This window comes from Mobula hypostoma, unplaced genomic scaffold, assembly GCF_963921235.1.
Source record: "Mobula hypostoma unplaced genomic scaffold, sMobHyp1.1 scaffold_42, whole genome shotgun sequence".
Taxonomy (NCBI): domain Eukaryota; kingdom Metazoa; phylum Chordata; class Chondrichthyes; order Myliobatiformes; family Myliobatidae; genus Mobula; species Mobula hypostoma.
The window spans coordinates 1,198,849-1,217,456 of record NW_026948219.1 but is presented as its reverse complement, the minus strand read 5'-3'; the positions used below and the strand labels follow the sequence as shown (position 1 = coordinate 1,217,456).

The 18,608-nt window shown below is 45.3% G+C and overlaps 1 protein-coding gene across 2 annotated transcripts in view; it reads right to left on the bottom strand.

Annotated features, from left to right (window-relative positions):
- The window catches only part of LOC134341925 (NACHT, LRR and PYD domains-containing protein 3-like), a 71,727-nt gene extending 57,185 nt beyond the window's left edge, over positions 1-14,542 (bottom strand). For both annotated transcript variants that reach the window (XM_063039860.1, XM_063039861.1), the window contains exons 1-5: positions 14,435-14,542; positions 7,798-7,894; positions 3,907-4,338; positions 3,164-3,330; positions 49-220 (exon numbers count right to left, since the gene is read on the bottom strand). In XM_063039860.1, the coding sequence (XP_062895930.1) occupies positions 49-220; positions 3,164-3,330; positions 3,907-4,338; positions 7,798-7,807 (781 nt within the window). In that variant the 5' untranslated portion in view covers positions 7,808-7,894; positions 14,435-14,542. The remainder of the gene's footprint in view (positions 1-48; positions 221-3,163; positions 3,331-3,906; positions 4,339-7,797; positions 7,895-14,434) is intronic.
- Between the last annotated feature and the right edge of the window lie 4,066 nt (positions 14,543-18,608).

The following is an 18,608-nucleotide window of genomic DNA, read 5'->3' as shown; positions in this document are numbered from 1 at the left end:
ATGTTTATTTCAATGTGCCTTTGTGTTCAGTGCATGTTTTTAACGTACCGAGTTCCTGTATTTCCCTCAGTATTCTGTCCAATTTCGGTAACTCAGTCCTCCACATCACAAAGGATTCCCACATCGCCCTCCGGGCCCGGGAGCCTTTGCCCATCACCAAACTGAGGAAGAGTCTGGAACTCTCTGTCCGGTTTCCCTTCTCTGTCAGTTCAGTGACTTTCTAGAAAAGGAAAGTAATAAATTTACTGTGGAGCAGACAGACAGACAAGGAGAATGTGCAGGAAAATATCTGTTCATGGTCCCAGTAGCTTCAGAACAGATGCAGTCACTGGGCTGCTGCCCGATCCTCTCTGGGTTCAGTCGTTAACAGAGAAACAGTAACTGAGGGAAATTCTAAATCAATATTGTGAAAGAATAAGAATTTACTGACACCCTGCAGTATATTCAACGTGATTAATTTACTTATCCATCAATGTGTAACATTACATCAAAAAGATGTGACAACAAGAACGGAAGAGGGGGAGAGCGAGGGAGCAAAAAAAATGGATGGTGGGCATCACTGAATCGTGGCTGAAAGAAGATCATATTTGTGTGCTCACATCCAAGGATAAATATTTAATCGAAAGGAGAGGCAGGTGGGTGAAAGGGTTGGGTTGACTCTGTTGTCATAAAAAAATGAAATGTCCTTCTAAAGAAGTGATAGCAGATTGGACGGTGTAGCTGTTAAGATACTGTGTAGGAAAAAATGACCCTGATGGAACAGTAACCAGGATGTGGGATACAAATTCCAGTGGGAGAGAGAAGAGGCATGTAAAGAGGTCAATGTTAAAATAGTCATGGAGAATTTCAATATGCAGGTAGCTTTGGAAAATCAGGTCAGTGCTGAATCCCAAGTGAGGGAATTTATAGAATGCCTATGAGATGGCTTTTGAGAGAAGCCTATGGTTGAGTCCACTATAGGAAAGGCAAATCTGGATTTGATGTTGTGTATTGCACCAGATTTGATTGGGGAGCTTAAGGTAAATAAACCCTTGAGAGGCAGTGATCATAAAATAGCAGAACTGACACTGCAGTTTGAGAGGGAGAAGGTAAAGTTAGATGTATCAGTATTACACTGGAATAAATGAATTACGGAGAAATGAGAGAGGAGCTGGGCAAAAATAAATTCAGAGAGGACACTAGCAGAGGTAACAGCAAAGCAGGAGTAGATGAAATTCTGGGAGCGATTCAGAAGGCGCAGGTAGAGGTAGATAATCCCAAATATGAACAATTATTCCAAAGGGAGGATGATCAACCGTGGCTGACGAGGAAGTCAATGCAGCACAAAAGCAAAGGAGAGGGCATAGAGTATAGCAAAATTTAGTGGAAAGCTGGAGGACCGGGAAGCTTTTACCAACCAGCAAAAAGCAACTAAAAAGTCATAAGTAGAGAGAATATGAAATATGAAGGGGTGCTGGCTAATAATGTAAAATAGCTTACCAAAAGGTTCTTTTGATATATATGTCCTTCCAGGACAACCTATTGATTTTTGATGTCATGCGATATCAGCTTTGTGCGTGGTAGTTCATGTCTAACCAATCTGAATGCTGAACCAGGAAGTTACCGGGAAAGTTGATGAATGGAAGGAAGTGGCTGTTGTCTCTATGGACTTTAGCACAACATTTGACAAGGTACCGCAAAGGAGGGTGGTCAAGAAAGTGCAGTTGCTCAGCAGTCAAGGTAAACTAGTATTTTGGATCAGACAATGGCTTTTTGGAAGAAGGCAGAGAGTGGTTATAGACTGTTGAATCTCTGACTGGGAATTTGTAATATGTGCTGTGCCACAGGGATCGGTGCTGGATCCGATGTTGTTTGTCATCTATATCAACGATCTGGATGAAAATGTGGTTAATTGGATCAGCGAATTTGCAGATGACACCAAGAGTGGGGACGTGTAGTGGAGAGTGAGGAAGACTACCAAATCTTGCAGTGGTGTCTAAACCAGCTGAGAAATGGGCTGAAAATGACTGATGCAATTTAATGCAGACAAGTGCGACATGTTGCACTTTGGAAGGACCAAGCAGGGTCGATCTTATACACTGACCAGTAGGGCCTAGGGGTGTGGTAGAACAAAGTGATCTGAGAGAACAGGTCCATAATCATTAAAAGTGGCAGCAAAGGTTGATAGATTGGACAGAAAGTATTTGTCACACTAGCCTTCATAAATGAAAATATTGAGTACAGGAGGTGAGATGTGATGTTGAACGTGTATAAAATGTTGGTGAGGCCTAGTTTTCAGTACTGTGTGCAGATCCGATCACCTACTTCGAGGACAGATGTAAAGCAGGTTGGAAGAGTACTGAGAAAATTTACAAGGATGTTGCCGGGACTGGATGACCTGAGGTATAAGGAAAGACCGAACAGGTTAGGACTTTATGCCTTGGAACACAGAAGATTAAAGGGTGATTTGATAGTGGTACACAAAATTATGAGGTGTATAGACAGGGTAAATGAGGGGAAACTCTTCACTCAGAGGGTGTTGAGAGTGTGGAACGAGCTAGCAGCTCGAGAGGTACAAGCGGTTAAGAGAAGTCTGGATTGATGCATGAATGATAAGGGTATAGAGCTCCAGGGCCCGGTGGAGGTCAATGGGAATAGGCAGCTTCAGTAGTCCGGAATGGAATAGATGGGCCAAAGGGCCTGTTTCTGTGCTGCACTTTTCTATGACTGTGACAAATCAGCCACTCTGTTAGGGAACTCAGCTGGAGACCAGACCAGCTGTGGTTAGCAGGTTTCCCTCCCTCACGTACCGCAGTGAAACCAGTTGGCCTAATTTACAATCTGACAGTTTCATATTCATCCTGGATTAATGAGCTGAGATGAATTTGACCGACGGTCCTGAGAAGATGCAAAATTAATTTTAGACTGAATGTCTGATCAACAGTCCAGATATGCAGCCACTGCTCTTATATCACACTGATAAATACAGCAGGTGTAGAGGAAAAGGTGACGCTGAACCTGTAGTTCCCAGTGCTCCCCATCTTAACAGCTGAGACCAGATCTGTGAGAGACAAGTCAGAGATCAAAGTCTCCATTCCGATGTAGAACTTCTAGATCGTGCAGGAAATTAATATTGATCACTATTCCCTCTGATACCAGCAATTCGGTGACTAAATACACTCACCTCATTTTCTTCTCTACTGAAATGTCCCTCCTTTGTCAACATCCAGCCGAGTCTTTCAACCTTTTCTTCAATTGCTTGTTTGAGTCTGTCCCTGTAGAACTTTGTCAGTTGGTACAGTCGATATTCCTCCCCCTCTGCCAGGAGGTCGGAGATTGTAAACTCTGGCTCTGCAGATTTGAGAAGTGAATGTAGTCACAAACTCAAATATCACCTGTCTCCACCGCTCTCACCCAACCCAACAAACCAGTCATGTCTTGAACCTCAGTGTTCACCTGCCTTCAGCTGGAAACATGGATTTTGTCCTAATCTCCGAGACTGGCCTTAAAACTGATCCATCAATGCTCTGGGCATGACGTTACCAGAAGGATCACATTTACTAGAAACCTGTCTCTCTCACCATCCCACCCAGTCACCTATTTCAGTTTAAGATGGGCAATAAATGTTGGGACTGTCAACGATAGTTGCTTCCCAGAGATACTCTTTCCATCCTGGCGAATACATTTCCATTAAATCATATCACGGAAATATTTTCTTATCCTAATAGCTGCATTTCCTCCGATACACATCCTGGAAATCATCAGAGCAGGCAGTACATTTCCTGTGGTGGGATTAATGGGTGCCCCACTACACCAAATGCACCACATCCACACATTTCCCCTCTCTGACCAACCCTCCAACAAGGAATTACATTTACCCGCTTCGTGCCTCATTCTGCGAACACATCACCCTCATATTTCACTCACCTGCTCCTTGTTGGACACTTGACAATTCCGTGTTCAATGAGCTTCCGAGATGACAGACAGTCGCCTCACTTGTACCGGTTCCAGGGTCCTGATCAGTGTCTCTGACGTCACTGTCTCTGGGCTGACAGACAGTCGCCTCACTTGTACCGGTTCCAGGGTCCTGCTCAGTGTCTCTGACGTCACTGTCTCTGGGCTGACAGACAGTCGCCTCACTTGTACCGGTTCCAGGGTCCTGCTCAGTGTCTCTGACGTCACTGTCTCTGGGCTGAACTTGCTCCACTTCCGCTGCGGCCGGATCATATTCCATTGGGACATTGCTCTCAATCTGACCCTGCTTTGGTACCTTGCTTCCCGTGTCCCGATCATCGTCCCTTGATGAGTTGACTGGTAACAATCTCTTGAGAATTTTCTGTACCCGATTTAGTTTCCCACCTGAAGTAAATGAGGAATAACAGGTTCAGAGTGATTTATACTCAAACAAGGATTCACAATGGGTGTCTGCAATGGAGCAGAGACTCTGGCTGACCAGATTTGGAGTGGGACTGTGCTGGTGAATGTGAACCACACTTCCTGCTAGGTGACCATCACAATAAGCCGGTGTCTGGACACATCCACTCCCAGAAAAAGAACTGGATAGACACAGTAATACTGATATCTGACTACGCATTAGTTGAACACACTGATAACCAGCGGTTATTAATGGAACAGCATCAGGTGATACGGGGAATTATCACCGGGATTATCTTTCATAAACATAAATCTCCCTGGGTCACAAAACTGTCCAGTCACCTGTGTCACTCACAAACAAGCCACTGGATTACTCATGGTCCGATCCCCTAGATCACACGTTCTCCGTTTGCTTTGTCACACATTGCCTTGTCCCCTGGGTCACAGACTGACCATTGCCTTGATGCCTGGTCCCCTGGGTCACATCCTGTCACCTGGAGGATGATCGTCATGTAACAACTATACAAGTCATTGGCAAAGGGAGCATCTTGGTGTACAGTTCTCATAGCTAAACTTAAAGTCTCACCGAGAGAGCTTTGCGTTCATTTGCAGTTGCTAATCTATAGGATGGATGTGATTCAGCTGGAAAGAGTGTCGAGGAGTTGACAAGTACGTTACTGGATGGAGCTGTTTGGTTTTTGTGTGATATGTTTCGGCTGGGACAGTTTGCCCTGGATCATGGGAGCTTGAAGGGTGACCTTACACACGTACATAAAGTAATCAGGGGTGCAGATAGGGTAGATAGTCATAATATTTTTCCCAGGTTAGGGGAGTCTGAGACTCGAGGGCAGAAATTTAAAAGGGACTGAAGGGGCATTTTTTCACGTGGCGGGTGATGAGTATAAATTGCATGCAGTCAGAGGAGGCCACAAACACAAATAAAAGGATTCATTTCCAGGCTGTAATCTCTGTTTTATTCCACCTGGAATCACAGAGTTGAGCACAATCACAATGCCCACCGGAGACAGAGATAGTTGGTCACTGGTTATACTGGGTCTCCCATCAGAGACACTGGGAATTTAAATTCAGGTAGCAGATCATCTCAAGAGGGAAATATTGAGAACTCACTTTCACCATTTGGCCACAGACCAGACATGGACTGGGGTATTAAAACAAAATCAGAATCAGGTTTATTATCAACGGCATGTGACGTGAAATTAGTTAACTTAGCAGAAGCTGTTCAATGCAATACATAATCTAGCAGGGAAAAATAATAATGAATAAAATCAAAAATAATAATAATAAATAAACAAGTAAACCAGTTACGGATATTGAATATATATATATTTTTTTAAACGTGCAAAAACAGAAAGACAGCATATTAAAAAAAAACTAAGGTAGTGTCCAAAGATTCAATGTCCATTTAGGAATTGGATGGTAGAGGGGAAGAAGCTGTTCCTGAATCGCTGAGTGTGTGCCTTCAGGCTTTTGTACCAGCCTTCTGATGGTAACAGTGAGAAAAGGGCATGCCCTGGGTGCTGGAGGTCCTTCATAATGGACGCTGCCTTTCTAAGACACTGCGCCCTGAAGATCTCCTGGGTACTTTGTAGGCTCGTCCCCAAGATGAAGCTGACTAGATTTACAACTTCCTGCACCTTCTTTTGGTCCTGTGCAGTAGCCCCTCCATACCAGACAGTGATGCTCCAAACCAGACCACAGGTTTATCTAAAATGAATTGTCTCCTGATCCTAAGCCATTTCCAATTCTGGCAATGTTCTCGGCTCGGTTACAGAAAACAGAGTTCGGAAAATTCCCCTCATCTACTTTCCGCATCGAGGGGGGAGTTGATAGCTGCCCTGCCAAAACCTGAAATGTTGTATTATCACACAATCTCTGAAATCCCAGAAATGCTGTTATCGCCTGTTTCTGAATTTTATAAATAAAAGTTGGAGATGTCTTTCACCCCTAAACAGGCCGATGTGCAACAAACCCTGAGCCTGGACTTTTACGTAACGAACAACACCGCTGTCACATTCCTGTTTGTGTTTCACTCTCAACCTGCTGATTCAGGGTCTCCGGCTCCTTTCACTCAGGTGGAGCTTTGCCTGGTGAGCAGAGTCATTCGACCATTACTGGTGTCAGGTCCCTGCACTGGGACTGTTGGACTGATCGATTACACAAAGCCGCTTTACCAGTGGGATCAATGACACTTTTCTCTGTCCTGTTAGCATCTATGCAAGTTTCTTCATCTGAACTATTAACCATATAACCATATAACAATTACAGCACGGAAACAGGCCATCTCGGCCCTTCTAGTCCATGCCGAACTCTTACTCTCATCTAGTCCCACCAACCTGTACTCAACCCATAACCCTCCATTCCTTTCCCGTCCATATATCTATCCAATTTATTTTAAACGACAACACCGAACCTGCCTTAACCACTTCTGCTGGAAACTCGTTCCACACAGCTACCACTCTCTGAGTAAAGAAGTTCCCCCTCGTGTTACCCCTAAACTCTTGCCCTTTAACTCTCAACTCATGTCCTCTTGTTTGAATCTCCCCTATGCTCAATGGAAAAAGCCTATCCACATTAACTCTATCAATCCCCCTCATAATTGTAAACACCTCTATCAATTCCCCCTCAACCTTCTATGCTCCAAAGACTAAAGACCTAACTTGTTCAACCTTTCTCTGTAACTTAGGAGATGAAACCCAGGTGACATTTTAGTAAATCTCCTCTGTACTCTCTGAACTTTATTGACATCTTTCCTATAATTCGGTGACCAGAACTGTACACAATACTCCAAATTTGGCCTTACCAATGCCTTATACAATTCCAACATTACATATAAACTCCTATACTCAATGCTCTGATTAATAAAGGCCAGCATACCAAAAGCCTTCTTCACCACCCTATCCACATGAGATTCCACCTTCAGGGAACTATGCACCATTATTCCTAGATCACTCTGTTCTACTGCATTCTTCAATGCCCTACCATTTACCATGTATGTCCTATTTTGATTCGTCCTACCAAAATGTAGCACTTCACATTTTTCAGCATTAAACTCTATCTGCCATCTTTCAGCCCAGTCTTAAAAACTGGCCTAAGTCTCACTGCAAGCTTTGAAAATCTACTTCATTATCCACAATGCCACCTATCTTAGTATCATTTGTATACTTACTAATCCAATTTACCACCCCATCATCCAGATCATTAATATATATGACAAACAATACTTGACCCACTACAGATCCCTGAGGCACACCGCTACACACCGTCCTCCAATCTGACACACAGTTATCCACCAGTACTCTCTGGCATCTCCCATCCAGCCACTGCTGAATCCATTTTACTATTTCGATATTAATGTCTAACGATTGAACCTTCGATGTGCACCTACAGGACAGAGTTTAATTATAAAGATCCCAGTGAACATACCTGTAGCCATTCTGATTGTGACTGATGATTGTTGATTGTCGTCGTCTTGTTTACACTTTGGTCGCGGTGCAGGACAGCTCCACCTGCTGGTGATGCCCTGAATTACACAACAAGCAGACAGTGAGTCAGAGAGAGTACGATTCTTTGCAAAATGTGACAGTATTGCCACCTTGTGTATCAGAGCAGCAGTTTGCTTAGGGAACAAGCATTCCCTGTTAACATCAACTCCCACACCATGTCTGTATGTCTGTCCAGTGATATCTGGCAAATCCTACTGACAGAGTCACAGAGCAACAGAGCACAGACACAGACCCTTCAGCACAATGAGACAATGCTGACCACAGTGCCCACAGAGATGGTCCCAATCTCCTGTGTTGGGCCCATTTCACTCTTGGCTTCTTCACTCCATCTTCACATCCCAACTGCTATCGTCACAATCACTGTCTATCTCATTGGTAACTCTGAAGCAAAGCATTCATTAAACACCTTGCCTATCACCACATCCTCCAGGCACATTTCCTCCTTTGCTCCTGTGTAGTCCAACGCTCAATCTATTCATCCTCCTCTTCTTTTCCCACATGTAGAATGCCTTGGGCTTTCTACTTCTCAAGGACTTCTCAAGTTCCCTTCAACCTCTAAGTCACTTCTTAAGCTCCTTCCAGGCTACCTTATAATTCTCTAGAGCCTTGTTTGGATGTTGCTTCCTAAACCTAAATAATGCCTCTTGCCTAAATGTTCTCATCTCTTGTGACCACAGTTTGTTTATTTAAACATTCTTTCACTGTGGGTGGAACAAATCTACCCCGAACTGCATATAAGTGTTCCTGAAACAACCTTCACATTTCCATTGTGTACTTCCCTTGAAAATGTTTTCCCAATTTACACTCCAAAGTTGCTCCGAATACCATTGCAACTATCCATCCACTAATTAAATACTGTCTCGTATGGTCTGCTACTATCCTTGTCCATGACCATGATAAAAGTTGGGGTGTTGTGGTCACTGTCTCAAAAAGGTCACCCATCGTGACATCTGTTACCAGACCAGCATCATTGCCTCATACTAGATGCAGTATGGCAACTCCTCCAGTTAGCCCATCCACATACTGTGTCAAGAATCCTTCCTGGACACACAACACATTCTGCCTCATTGACACATTTTGGAGCAAGGAGGTGGAATCAAAATCAGGAAAGCTGAGGTCAACAATGATAACAACCTTGTTGCTTTTGCACCTTTCCCAATGCTGCCAAGTTATCTGCTCTCATCATCCCTGTGGCTTTGGGGGAGGCCGATAGAATACTCCCAGAATGATAGCCCCCTTCCTGTTTCTGACTTTCACGTACACTGATGTCCTCTGTTTATGTCGCTGTGATACCATCCCTAATTAGTACAGAGAATTCTCCCCCGTTCACACCCCCCCCCCATATGTATTATGAAACAACTAAAACCTGGAGCATCAAACACCAATCCTGCCCTTGTAACAGTCAGGTCTGTGTAATAGAGATAACATGCCATCCATTGCTTGGATTTCCAGAAACTGCAGATTTTCTCTTTTTGTTTTGATAGGTCATCGTTCAGTCATGGTATAAGATACAAGTCGTAATACATAGTAGAATTATGTAATACGGTCATTCTCGTCTGCTCCATAATCAATCATGAAGGATTATTTTTCCAACACTGTATTGTTGCTTCCCTGCTATAATACTCAACCGATTTAGCAATCCAGAACATGAATATACCCAACGATAGCCTCCACCACCCTCTGTAGCATCAAATTCCACAGATGAACCGACATTTGGCTGAAGTAAATGCTCTCACCTCAGTTTTAAAGTGAAGTCTCTTTATTCTGAGGCAGCACTCTCAGATCCCAGACTCTCCGTCTAATCAAGACACCCTCTCCATTCCCACTGTATACGGACTTGTTGTTATTCAGTTGGTGTAAATAATCACCCCCGCCCTAACTTCCCTCTCCACCAAACCCCAACCACCATCCCTCTGAACTCCACTGAACACAGGCCCAGGGCCATCAAATGCTCCTCATGCATAATGCTTATTCCTTAGATTATTCTTGTGAACCTTGTTATCAACAGCTGTACTGAATACATTTCTGGGGAAAACAGAACAATTGGTACCAGGATAATGTACTGGGAAAAGCTGTGCCTTCTTTACTCTTCTATCAATTCTCACAAAATGTTCCAGGGTGAATGTAATACAGATAAACTGGAATCACTAGAAACGCTCAGCAGGTAAGGAACAGCTGTGGGGAGAGGAAAAAAGTTAGCAATTCATTTTCCTAACCTTTCATCAGAATGGATTCAAACATCATCCAGTTTTTAGTGGAAAATCTTGGGTTGTTCTCCATGGAGTGGTAGGGACTGAGGGAAGATCAGATAGAGGTTTATAAGATTATGAAAGACATAGATAGAGTAGATGGGGAGCATATTTTTGCTGGTTAGCAAAGTCTAATACCAGAGGACATGCGATGAAGGTGTGAGGGAGTAGATGCAAAGTAAATGTGAGGGTAAGTTGTTCTACTCAGAGAGGTGTGGATGCTTGGAATGCGCTGTCTGTTATGGTAGTGGAAGCAAATACATTCGAGGCTTTTAAGAGATGTTTAGATAGGCACATGGGTGTGAGGAAGATTGAGAGTATGTGGACATTGTGTAGGTAGGCGTCATTATCTTTTTTGGGGGGGTGGTGTGATTTACTTTTTATCTGGTTTGGCACACCACTGTGGCCAAAGGGCCTGTTCCTGTGATGTACTGTTCCATGTTCTGTTCTATCTTCAGCATCTTGAGTTTCTCTTTGACTCCCACCGGCAGATAGACTGGTGACAGTGAGGGGGAATTTCCAAATGTGAATTGAATTCTGAAACCCCGGTCTATTTCTACTGGGTCAAACACAAAACAGCGTATTTAATCACAGCCTCTCCCTGTGAGGGATGGAATGGGAACTCATTCTCTGCTTTGCTTCAGAACTTCAGAACCAAACATCTGAGCACAGAACAGAAATACTCGCTCAACATCTCATAAACCCGGACAACCTGATCCCCTGATTCATTTTATCTGGGTGAAAACATGTGTGGTATCCCAGGATCCAACCTCAGAGGGTCACAGCCCACACCGAGAGCCTCGCACATCTTTTCCACATCTCACACTGAGAGATTCACGCTACCAATATCCAGCCCCCGGAGACGTCTGCTTCACTGCGGAAGGAGGAACATCCAGCCACATCTGTAAAAGCACCAACGTAGACCGAAGCCCAAACACTGCCAGTTCCATATTCCTGGAGTCCCCATCTCAAGATTATATCCCAGGCACCAACTCTCCCAGGGCTCTTTGCTGCCGGTAATATGCGGCAGTGTCTCAGCTAATTCCAGTTCAATCTTCTTGCTGTGTGGGATCTCTCCCGGCACAGCTGGCTGCCATATTTCCTGCAGTGTAGCAGGAACAAAATGTAAAATTATAATGTAGAAAATGCTGGGAACTCAGTACATCAGACTACATCTCTGAAAGGACAAATGGTGGGAGACCCAGTTTCAGAACTGAGACTGTCGGAGATGCTGCCGATCTGCTGAGCGTTTCCAGTATTTTCTCCTCCTTACTTTAAATTTCCTGCAACTGTAGTATTCTCTCCCTCCTCATCTTAATGCACAGATAGTAACTGATTGTAAAATATCAGCAACACCCTAAACTGTAAATGCCACCCCACCCCAAACCATTTGTTATTTCAGAGTTCATTCTGACCCTGGTGTAATTCATTCCATACAGTCAATGCTCACAACATCCTTTCCTCCCACTGTCACTCTGTTACATTTGCTCCTGAGGCCACTGTCTCTACGCTGAGAGGCGGTGACCACAGAGCGATAAAAAGTGCAACACTTGCTGCAGCTCTGACAGGCTGTTACCCTGGAAACAGAGGAAGTGGCTCACTGAAAATAACCGAAAAAGGAAATAACAAACTCAACATCAGATGCTATGAGCTCCATTATTACAAAGATTAACACTGCAGCCATTTTGTAACACTGAAACTTAAACTGAAATGGCTGATTTTACCCTACCACGTGCTGTATTCAATTAAACCTCTGGTAGCTCCAGCTATCAAAAACCCAATCCTGAAAAAGATGCAAAACAAAACTTCACAATGAAGACAAAGTTTGAAAGAGAGAATTGCTGAAATATATCAGTGCAGCAATGGTACTGTATATGGCTGGGCAGAGGTTGAACAAGATAGTTGATATATAATCATTGAGGTGATGAGATACAGGCTGGACAGAGATTGAACAAGATGGGTGATATATATCATTGAGGTGATGGGATACAGACTGGACAGAGATTGAACAAGATGGTTGATATATATCATTGAGGTGGTGAGATACAGACTGGACAGAGATTGAACCAGCTGGGCAGGGGATGAGCAGATGGAACCAGATGGGAGAAGAAGATCAAGGACGATCTCTGATGGTCCTCCAGCAAAACACAGATCCTGAAATGATAGTACTCACTAGTAGATAACAGATTCCAGTAGTATACCAAAGCCAGAACACACAGTAAGAACTTTGGCATATGCCCTTTTCTACTTCACACACTTTATCAATGCTCTGCAGAAAGTATCCCATCCCAGTACTTCACATCTTCATCTGGCTACTGCTCTTCCTTTAACTGAATGAAATAGCGGAGAACTGTGAACACAGCTGAGTACATCATAGAAACCAACCTCCCCTTCATGGACTCAGTCTACACTTCCCACTGCCTCAGTAAATCAGCCAACATAATGAAAGATCCCCACAACCTGAACATTCTCACTTCTCACCCTCCCACAGGGGCGAAGATGAAATAAAACAGAAACATACCACCAGGCTCAGGGACGGTGTCCATTCTGCTGTTATAAGCGAACTGAATGTTCCCCAGCGTGATGAGTGGACTCCTGACCTCACAGTCTAAATCGATGTGACCTTGCACCATATATCTACCTGCACTGCACTTTCTCTGTAACCATAAGGATTTGTTACACTCTGGTATTGTTCTACCTCAGTGAACTGCTGTAATGTATTGATCTGTGTGGATAATACCGAAGAAACGATTTTCACTCAACCTCTGTACATGTAAAACAAAATAAAGATTCCTCATTTTAACCGTGTGGAAATATTAGACAGCCTGGGTTGCTCCTCTGGAAATTCTGGAGGGAGTGTACATAATTGTGAGAAACCCAGATAAATGAACAAGACTTAATTCTCTCATTAACCGGGCCAGATATCGGGAAACACTGTCAGCATTTCGGCAAGTCGTAGCAATGGAAAGAAAATGGAAATAAACTTCCCAGTCTCCCGAGAGGACGTGAGAGATCTGGATCTCACTGTCCTGTCTGAACGGGGAGAGATGAAACTACTCATACACGTGGATCAGTGACCCAAGAGTGCTATTACTCTGTTTAACCCTCGCTGTCTGCAAGAACACAACGGGATGAACAGATAAAATAGGAAAACAGATTATTATCTGATTAGTGGCCAATTAGGAAAAGGGGAGGTGCAACACCAGTCATTGAAAGTGGGCATGCAGGTACAGCAGGCGGTGAGAAAGGCGAATGGTATGCTGGCATTTATAGCGAGAGGATTCGAGTACAGGAGCAGGGAGGTACTACTGCAGTTGTACAAGGCCTTGGTGAGACCACACCTGGAGTATTGTGTGCAGTTTTGGTCCCCTAATCTGAGGAAAGACATCTTTGTCATAGAGGGAGTACAAAGAAGGTTCACCAGATTGATTCCTGGGATGGCAGGACTTTCATATGAAGAAAGACTGGATGAACTGGGCTTGTTCTCGTTGGAATTTAGAAGATTGAGGGGGGATCTGATTGAAACGTATAAGATCCTAAAGGGATTGGACAGACTAGATGCAGGAAGATTGTTCCCGATGTTGGGGAAGTCCAGAACGAGGGGTCACAGTTTGAGGATAAAGGGGAAGCCTTTTAGGACCGAGATTAGGAAAAACTTCTTCACACAGAGAGTGGTGAATCTGTGGAATTCTCTGCCACAGGAAACTGTTGAGGCCAGTTCATTGGCTATGTTTAAGAGGGAGTTAGATATGGCCCTTGTGGCTACGGGGATCAGGGGGTATGGAGGGAAGGCTGGGGCGGGGTTCTGAGTTGGATGATCAGCCATGATCATAATAAATGGCGGTGCAGGCTCGAAGGGCCGAATGGCCTACTCCTGCACCTATTTTCTGTGTTTCTATGAACGGCCGCTTGCAGTCTGCTGGAAATATGTAAAACAACTATCGACCCCAGATATCGATCCAGGTGAAGTTTGGATCCGATACCGGGCCGGGTGCTGGAGGTAAAGGTCCCCAGGTACATCTTAAAGGACGGGTTCAGTCTCGGGTTCACCACCTCAGCCCGCTCCTGGGACCAGAACACCAGGGGCTGAGCGGCGGCCCATCTCAGGCTGCTCAGTGTGCAGGTCCCACAACTCGGACCGACCACAACAGGTTGTGTCCAGGAAGCGGGATGAGGCCGCCAGTTCGAGGAAGTTAGCGGAACTTACCGCCAAACGTCAGGTCCCCCCTCCCCCCGGGATCGGCTTCAGTACTCTCCGATGGGAAATTGTCGGTCTCGTTCACCCTGGTGACCGGCCTCAATACTCACCGACGGGAACTTGCTCTATTTGCCCCGCAGACAGCGATACGATCCCCGACTCCCCGCCGACGATCCGCTTCAACAGAGAACGGAAATAAAACCAGCGCCCATCCGGGGACTGTGAGGGCGGGAGCGGGGCGGGGGCGGGGGCGGGGCCTCGGAAATAAAACCCCGCAGATGCTGCAGATCTGCGTTTGGGGAAAATGGGAGGTTTCAGAGGGACACCTTTAGTCGGGCAGGGAATGATATCGCGAAAGAATGTGGAGTGTTTGATCTAAGGGTAAGTCCTTCAGTAGTTTATCCGGTTGTAGCTCCATGGAAGCTTGTATGGCCTGACATAGACTGGCATTTGTTAGAGATAAAAAGGAAAGAAAGATATAAAACAGATTTGGTAAATGCATTTAACTGTCATGTGATGGAAAAGTATAGTGATTATACTCACATTTATACGGATGGTGCGAAGGAACCTGAAACAGGAGTGACAGGGTTTGGGGTGGTAATACCAGCAAAAGAAATTGGAATCAGCAGAAGAACATCTAATAAGTTAGGGGTGTTTACAGTGGAGATGCTGGCGGTGTTGGTTGCGTTGCAATGGGTGCAGAAAGCCAGACAAGTCAAAGCATTGATATGTTCAGATTCATCCTCAGTTCTAGCAAGTTTAAGGTCTTTTCACACAAACAGTCGGCAAGATGTACTTTATGAAGTCCTTCAGTTAGTTACAAGAATTGCAAATCAGGGAGGTCAGGTAAAATTTCTATGGGTTCCAGCACAAGTAGGGGTGAAGGGGAATGAAAGGGTGGATGAGTTGGCAAAGAGGGCGTTAAAGAAAGAAAATGTGGAAATGTACATTAGTATCAGTAAAGCAGAGGTTAAGTGTGTAATCTGGGAAAAAGCCAACCAAATGTGGCAAGAAAGATGGGACAGGGAGGGGAAAGGGAGGCATCTATATCAAATACAAAAGAGTGTTGCAGGTACTAGGGTAGGTAGTGGAAACAGAAGAGAGGAAACTGTGTGGACTAGGTTAAGGCTGGGGCACTGTGCATTAAACAAAACATTGAAAATGATAGGGAAACACCAGACAGGATTGTGTGAGGAATGTCAGGAAGAGGAGTCAGTAGAACATGTAGTTTTGTGTTGCAGGAAGTATGGGATACAGAGAGAGATGATGAGAATTAAACTAAGGGAGTTGGGGGTGCAGAAATTCACATTAAAAGGGTTGCTGGGCATGGGTGAGAGAGCACAGGTCCGGGTATTTTTAGCTTCTTAAAGGGTACAGGAGTTTTTTTTATAGGATATGACGGATAAACAGGAATAGGGTACTAGGATGGTCAAAGATGGGAGGGTAAAGTGTAGGGGTGTGTGTGTGTGTGATTGGGTGAAGGGATTTAGTATATATGTCTAGTGCACATTCTGGAGCAGAGGGTGGCGGTAATGCACCATTAAGCGGGATGCCAACCGCCGTTAAACAAGATACAGACAGACAGATCTGCGTTTGAAACGGGAGCGAGACACGGGATCACGTGACGGGTGGAGGGTCTCCCACGTGACCCGGTGACTCCGCCCCTCACTCCTCGATCATGGAATTAATTTCCATCTTCTGCAGCCCCGTGTTGCCCCAACCACTCACCTCCCACCCCCGTCACTATTTCCACCTTCCCACCTCCCCCTCACCTGGATCCACCTCTCACTCCCCAGCTCTTGCCCCATCCCCACCCCTCACCTCTTTTCTCTGACTATTTCCCGTCCACTCTCAGTCCAGAGGGAGGGTCTCGGCCCGAAATGTTGACGGTCCATTTCCCTCCACAGATGCTGCCCGACCCACTGAGTTCCTCCGGCAGTTTGTTCTTTGGTCTGTATAACCCGTGTTAGTGTGGGGAGCGGGATTTTACACCATATTCCAGGTACAGTCTCAACAAAACACAAATAATTGTCACTTTGCCCGGACCATTGGCCCCGCTTGCAGGGCAACAGTCTGCCGGTGTTTGCCCCCCAATGTGGTGAATCCCTCTGCTCGCCACCACCGTGGGCTCAGACATTTCCACAGATGAGCCCCTCCTGTCCCCACCGGGACAAACATCCTGTCCGCCCCCTCTCTCACCGTCTTCATCCTTTCAATAAAATCCCCCTCTCCCTCCCCGGGGAACCGGCATCAAACCGACGGGCCGAGCGGTCTCCTCCTACCTCTCAGCGACACATCAGACTCCGGCCGCAGGAGACGCTTCACAAACGCCCCAACTTCCCTCGGAGGGAAATGGAAATAAATCAGAAAGCGGACATTTACTTTGGGATTTGTTCCGCTCTGACGAGGAGTTGGTCCTCGCGCAAGCTACGGATTCAGCGGGGGTAACGCCCTCTCGGCTCGTCCGCCTCTGCGACTGGTTGTAACCAGTGATTGACATCGCTTAGCACCAATGGGAATAGCGCAGCTCCTTAATCCTCTGTTGACAACGGTGGGGGAGGGACTGTTCACGCGATTAGTAGCCCAGCCGTTAAACCGATAAAGCTCGAGCTCACCAGCGCGTGGGGGACGTAGGACACCGCGCACGCGAGGGCAGACTCCAGTGTGGGGAACCCATGTGTGACGTCGGGCGCGTGGGTGCGCCTTGTGACGTCACCTGTGGGGGAGCGCTCGTATTTAAAAAACACCTGAATGGACGTTTGGTTCTTGGTTCTTGATCCTCCAAAATATACCGCATGGAATTTAACTGGAGGAGGCGGATGGTGGGCTTAAGAAGGAGATTTTTGAAGAAGAAAAGCTGCCTTAAATTTAATTGGGTTCGGTTGTGTGACTGTGAGGATTAAGAGTATTCCATGTTTTCAGACATCCCACCCTGCAAAAACTCATTTCAGGGAGGTAGCACCATCAATTTGCGGGAGACTTCCGGGGGAGGTGGGATGTCTGTAATAGAGTAGCTCCTTAGCAGCTAGCCAGCTAGTTTAAATAATGTTCGCTATGCTAATGAACGAATGACACCTGTTAAACTCACCTCAACATGCCTTTTACAGTCTTAACCCACCATGGGCAATAGAAAAGGCACTGTTGCAAACAGCGCAGCGAGCAACACTGTCATTATTTTGAGCCCTATTAGGCAGGGGTACACTTTAGTGTAGTCTAGGGTGACGTACGTTTTATATATTTTTTTGGAACACTCTGCCATGGCGCGCTCTCGCTCTCTCGTGGTCGCTCGCGGGCTCTCTCTTGCTTTTCTCTCGCTCGCTCGCTCTCAAAAAAATTGATTTCCGTGATATTGTATATAATTTGCGGGCATCAGGGAGCCACTACTAATATGCGGGAGACTCCCGGAACTTCCAGGAGAGGTGGGATGTCTGTGCTTTAATTGTGCGGGGGGAAAATGAATTGCTGTACACATCTGACTTGCTAGTTAGTATTTCAAGTTGAGTTGAGTGTCCTCTTCTGCTCCAAATAGGTTTGCGTTTGATGTGGGATTGGTAGTCTATGTCGAGTCGACCATTTAACATTTTGTGAAAACAGGTCAGGCGGTGTACTTCACGTCTGTCTTGCAGAGAGTTCCACTTTAATGAATTTAAAGGTTGAGTAACACTGGCTTCTCTCTCATAGGTATTTGTGACAAATCGGGCTGCCTGTCTTTGGTCTCGCTGCATGGAAGTAGTGTTTTTTGTTTGTGTTTGGGTCCCATGCAGCATTGCATATTCCAAATGTGGCCTAACAATGGGGAGGTACAACTTCTCCTTAACTGAAGCTGAACAATGGTGAAAATTTCATCTCAAAAAAAATTTAGGACTCCTGTTGCATTCACAGTTGCATGATGTGTCTGACTATTCCAGCTGAAGAACTGGCTCCTGTTCTGCATTTTATTCCCAGCAGTCACTCGACTCAGGTGACCTTTCCTTGGATTGGAGAAAGGCAAACATCATTCCTCTTTATGATTTCAGTGGGACAACATTAATAATTGGCAGACTTATTCAAATGGGGAAAGAATTCAAAGTTCTGAGATGCAACGGGACTTGGGAGTCTTCGTACAGGATACCCTTAAAGTTAACCTACAGGTTGAGTCAGTACTGAAGAAGGTGAATGCAATGTTTGCATTCATTTCTAGAGGAATAGAGTATAGGAGCAGGGATGTGATGTTGAGGCTCTATAAGGCGCTGGTGAGACCTCACTTGGAGTACTGTGGCCAGTTTTGGCCTCCTTATTTAAGAA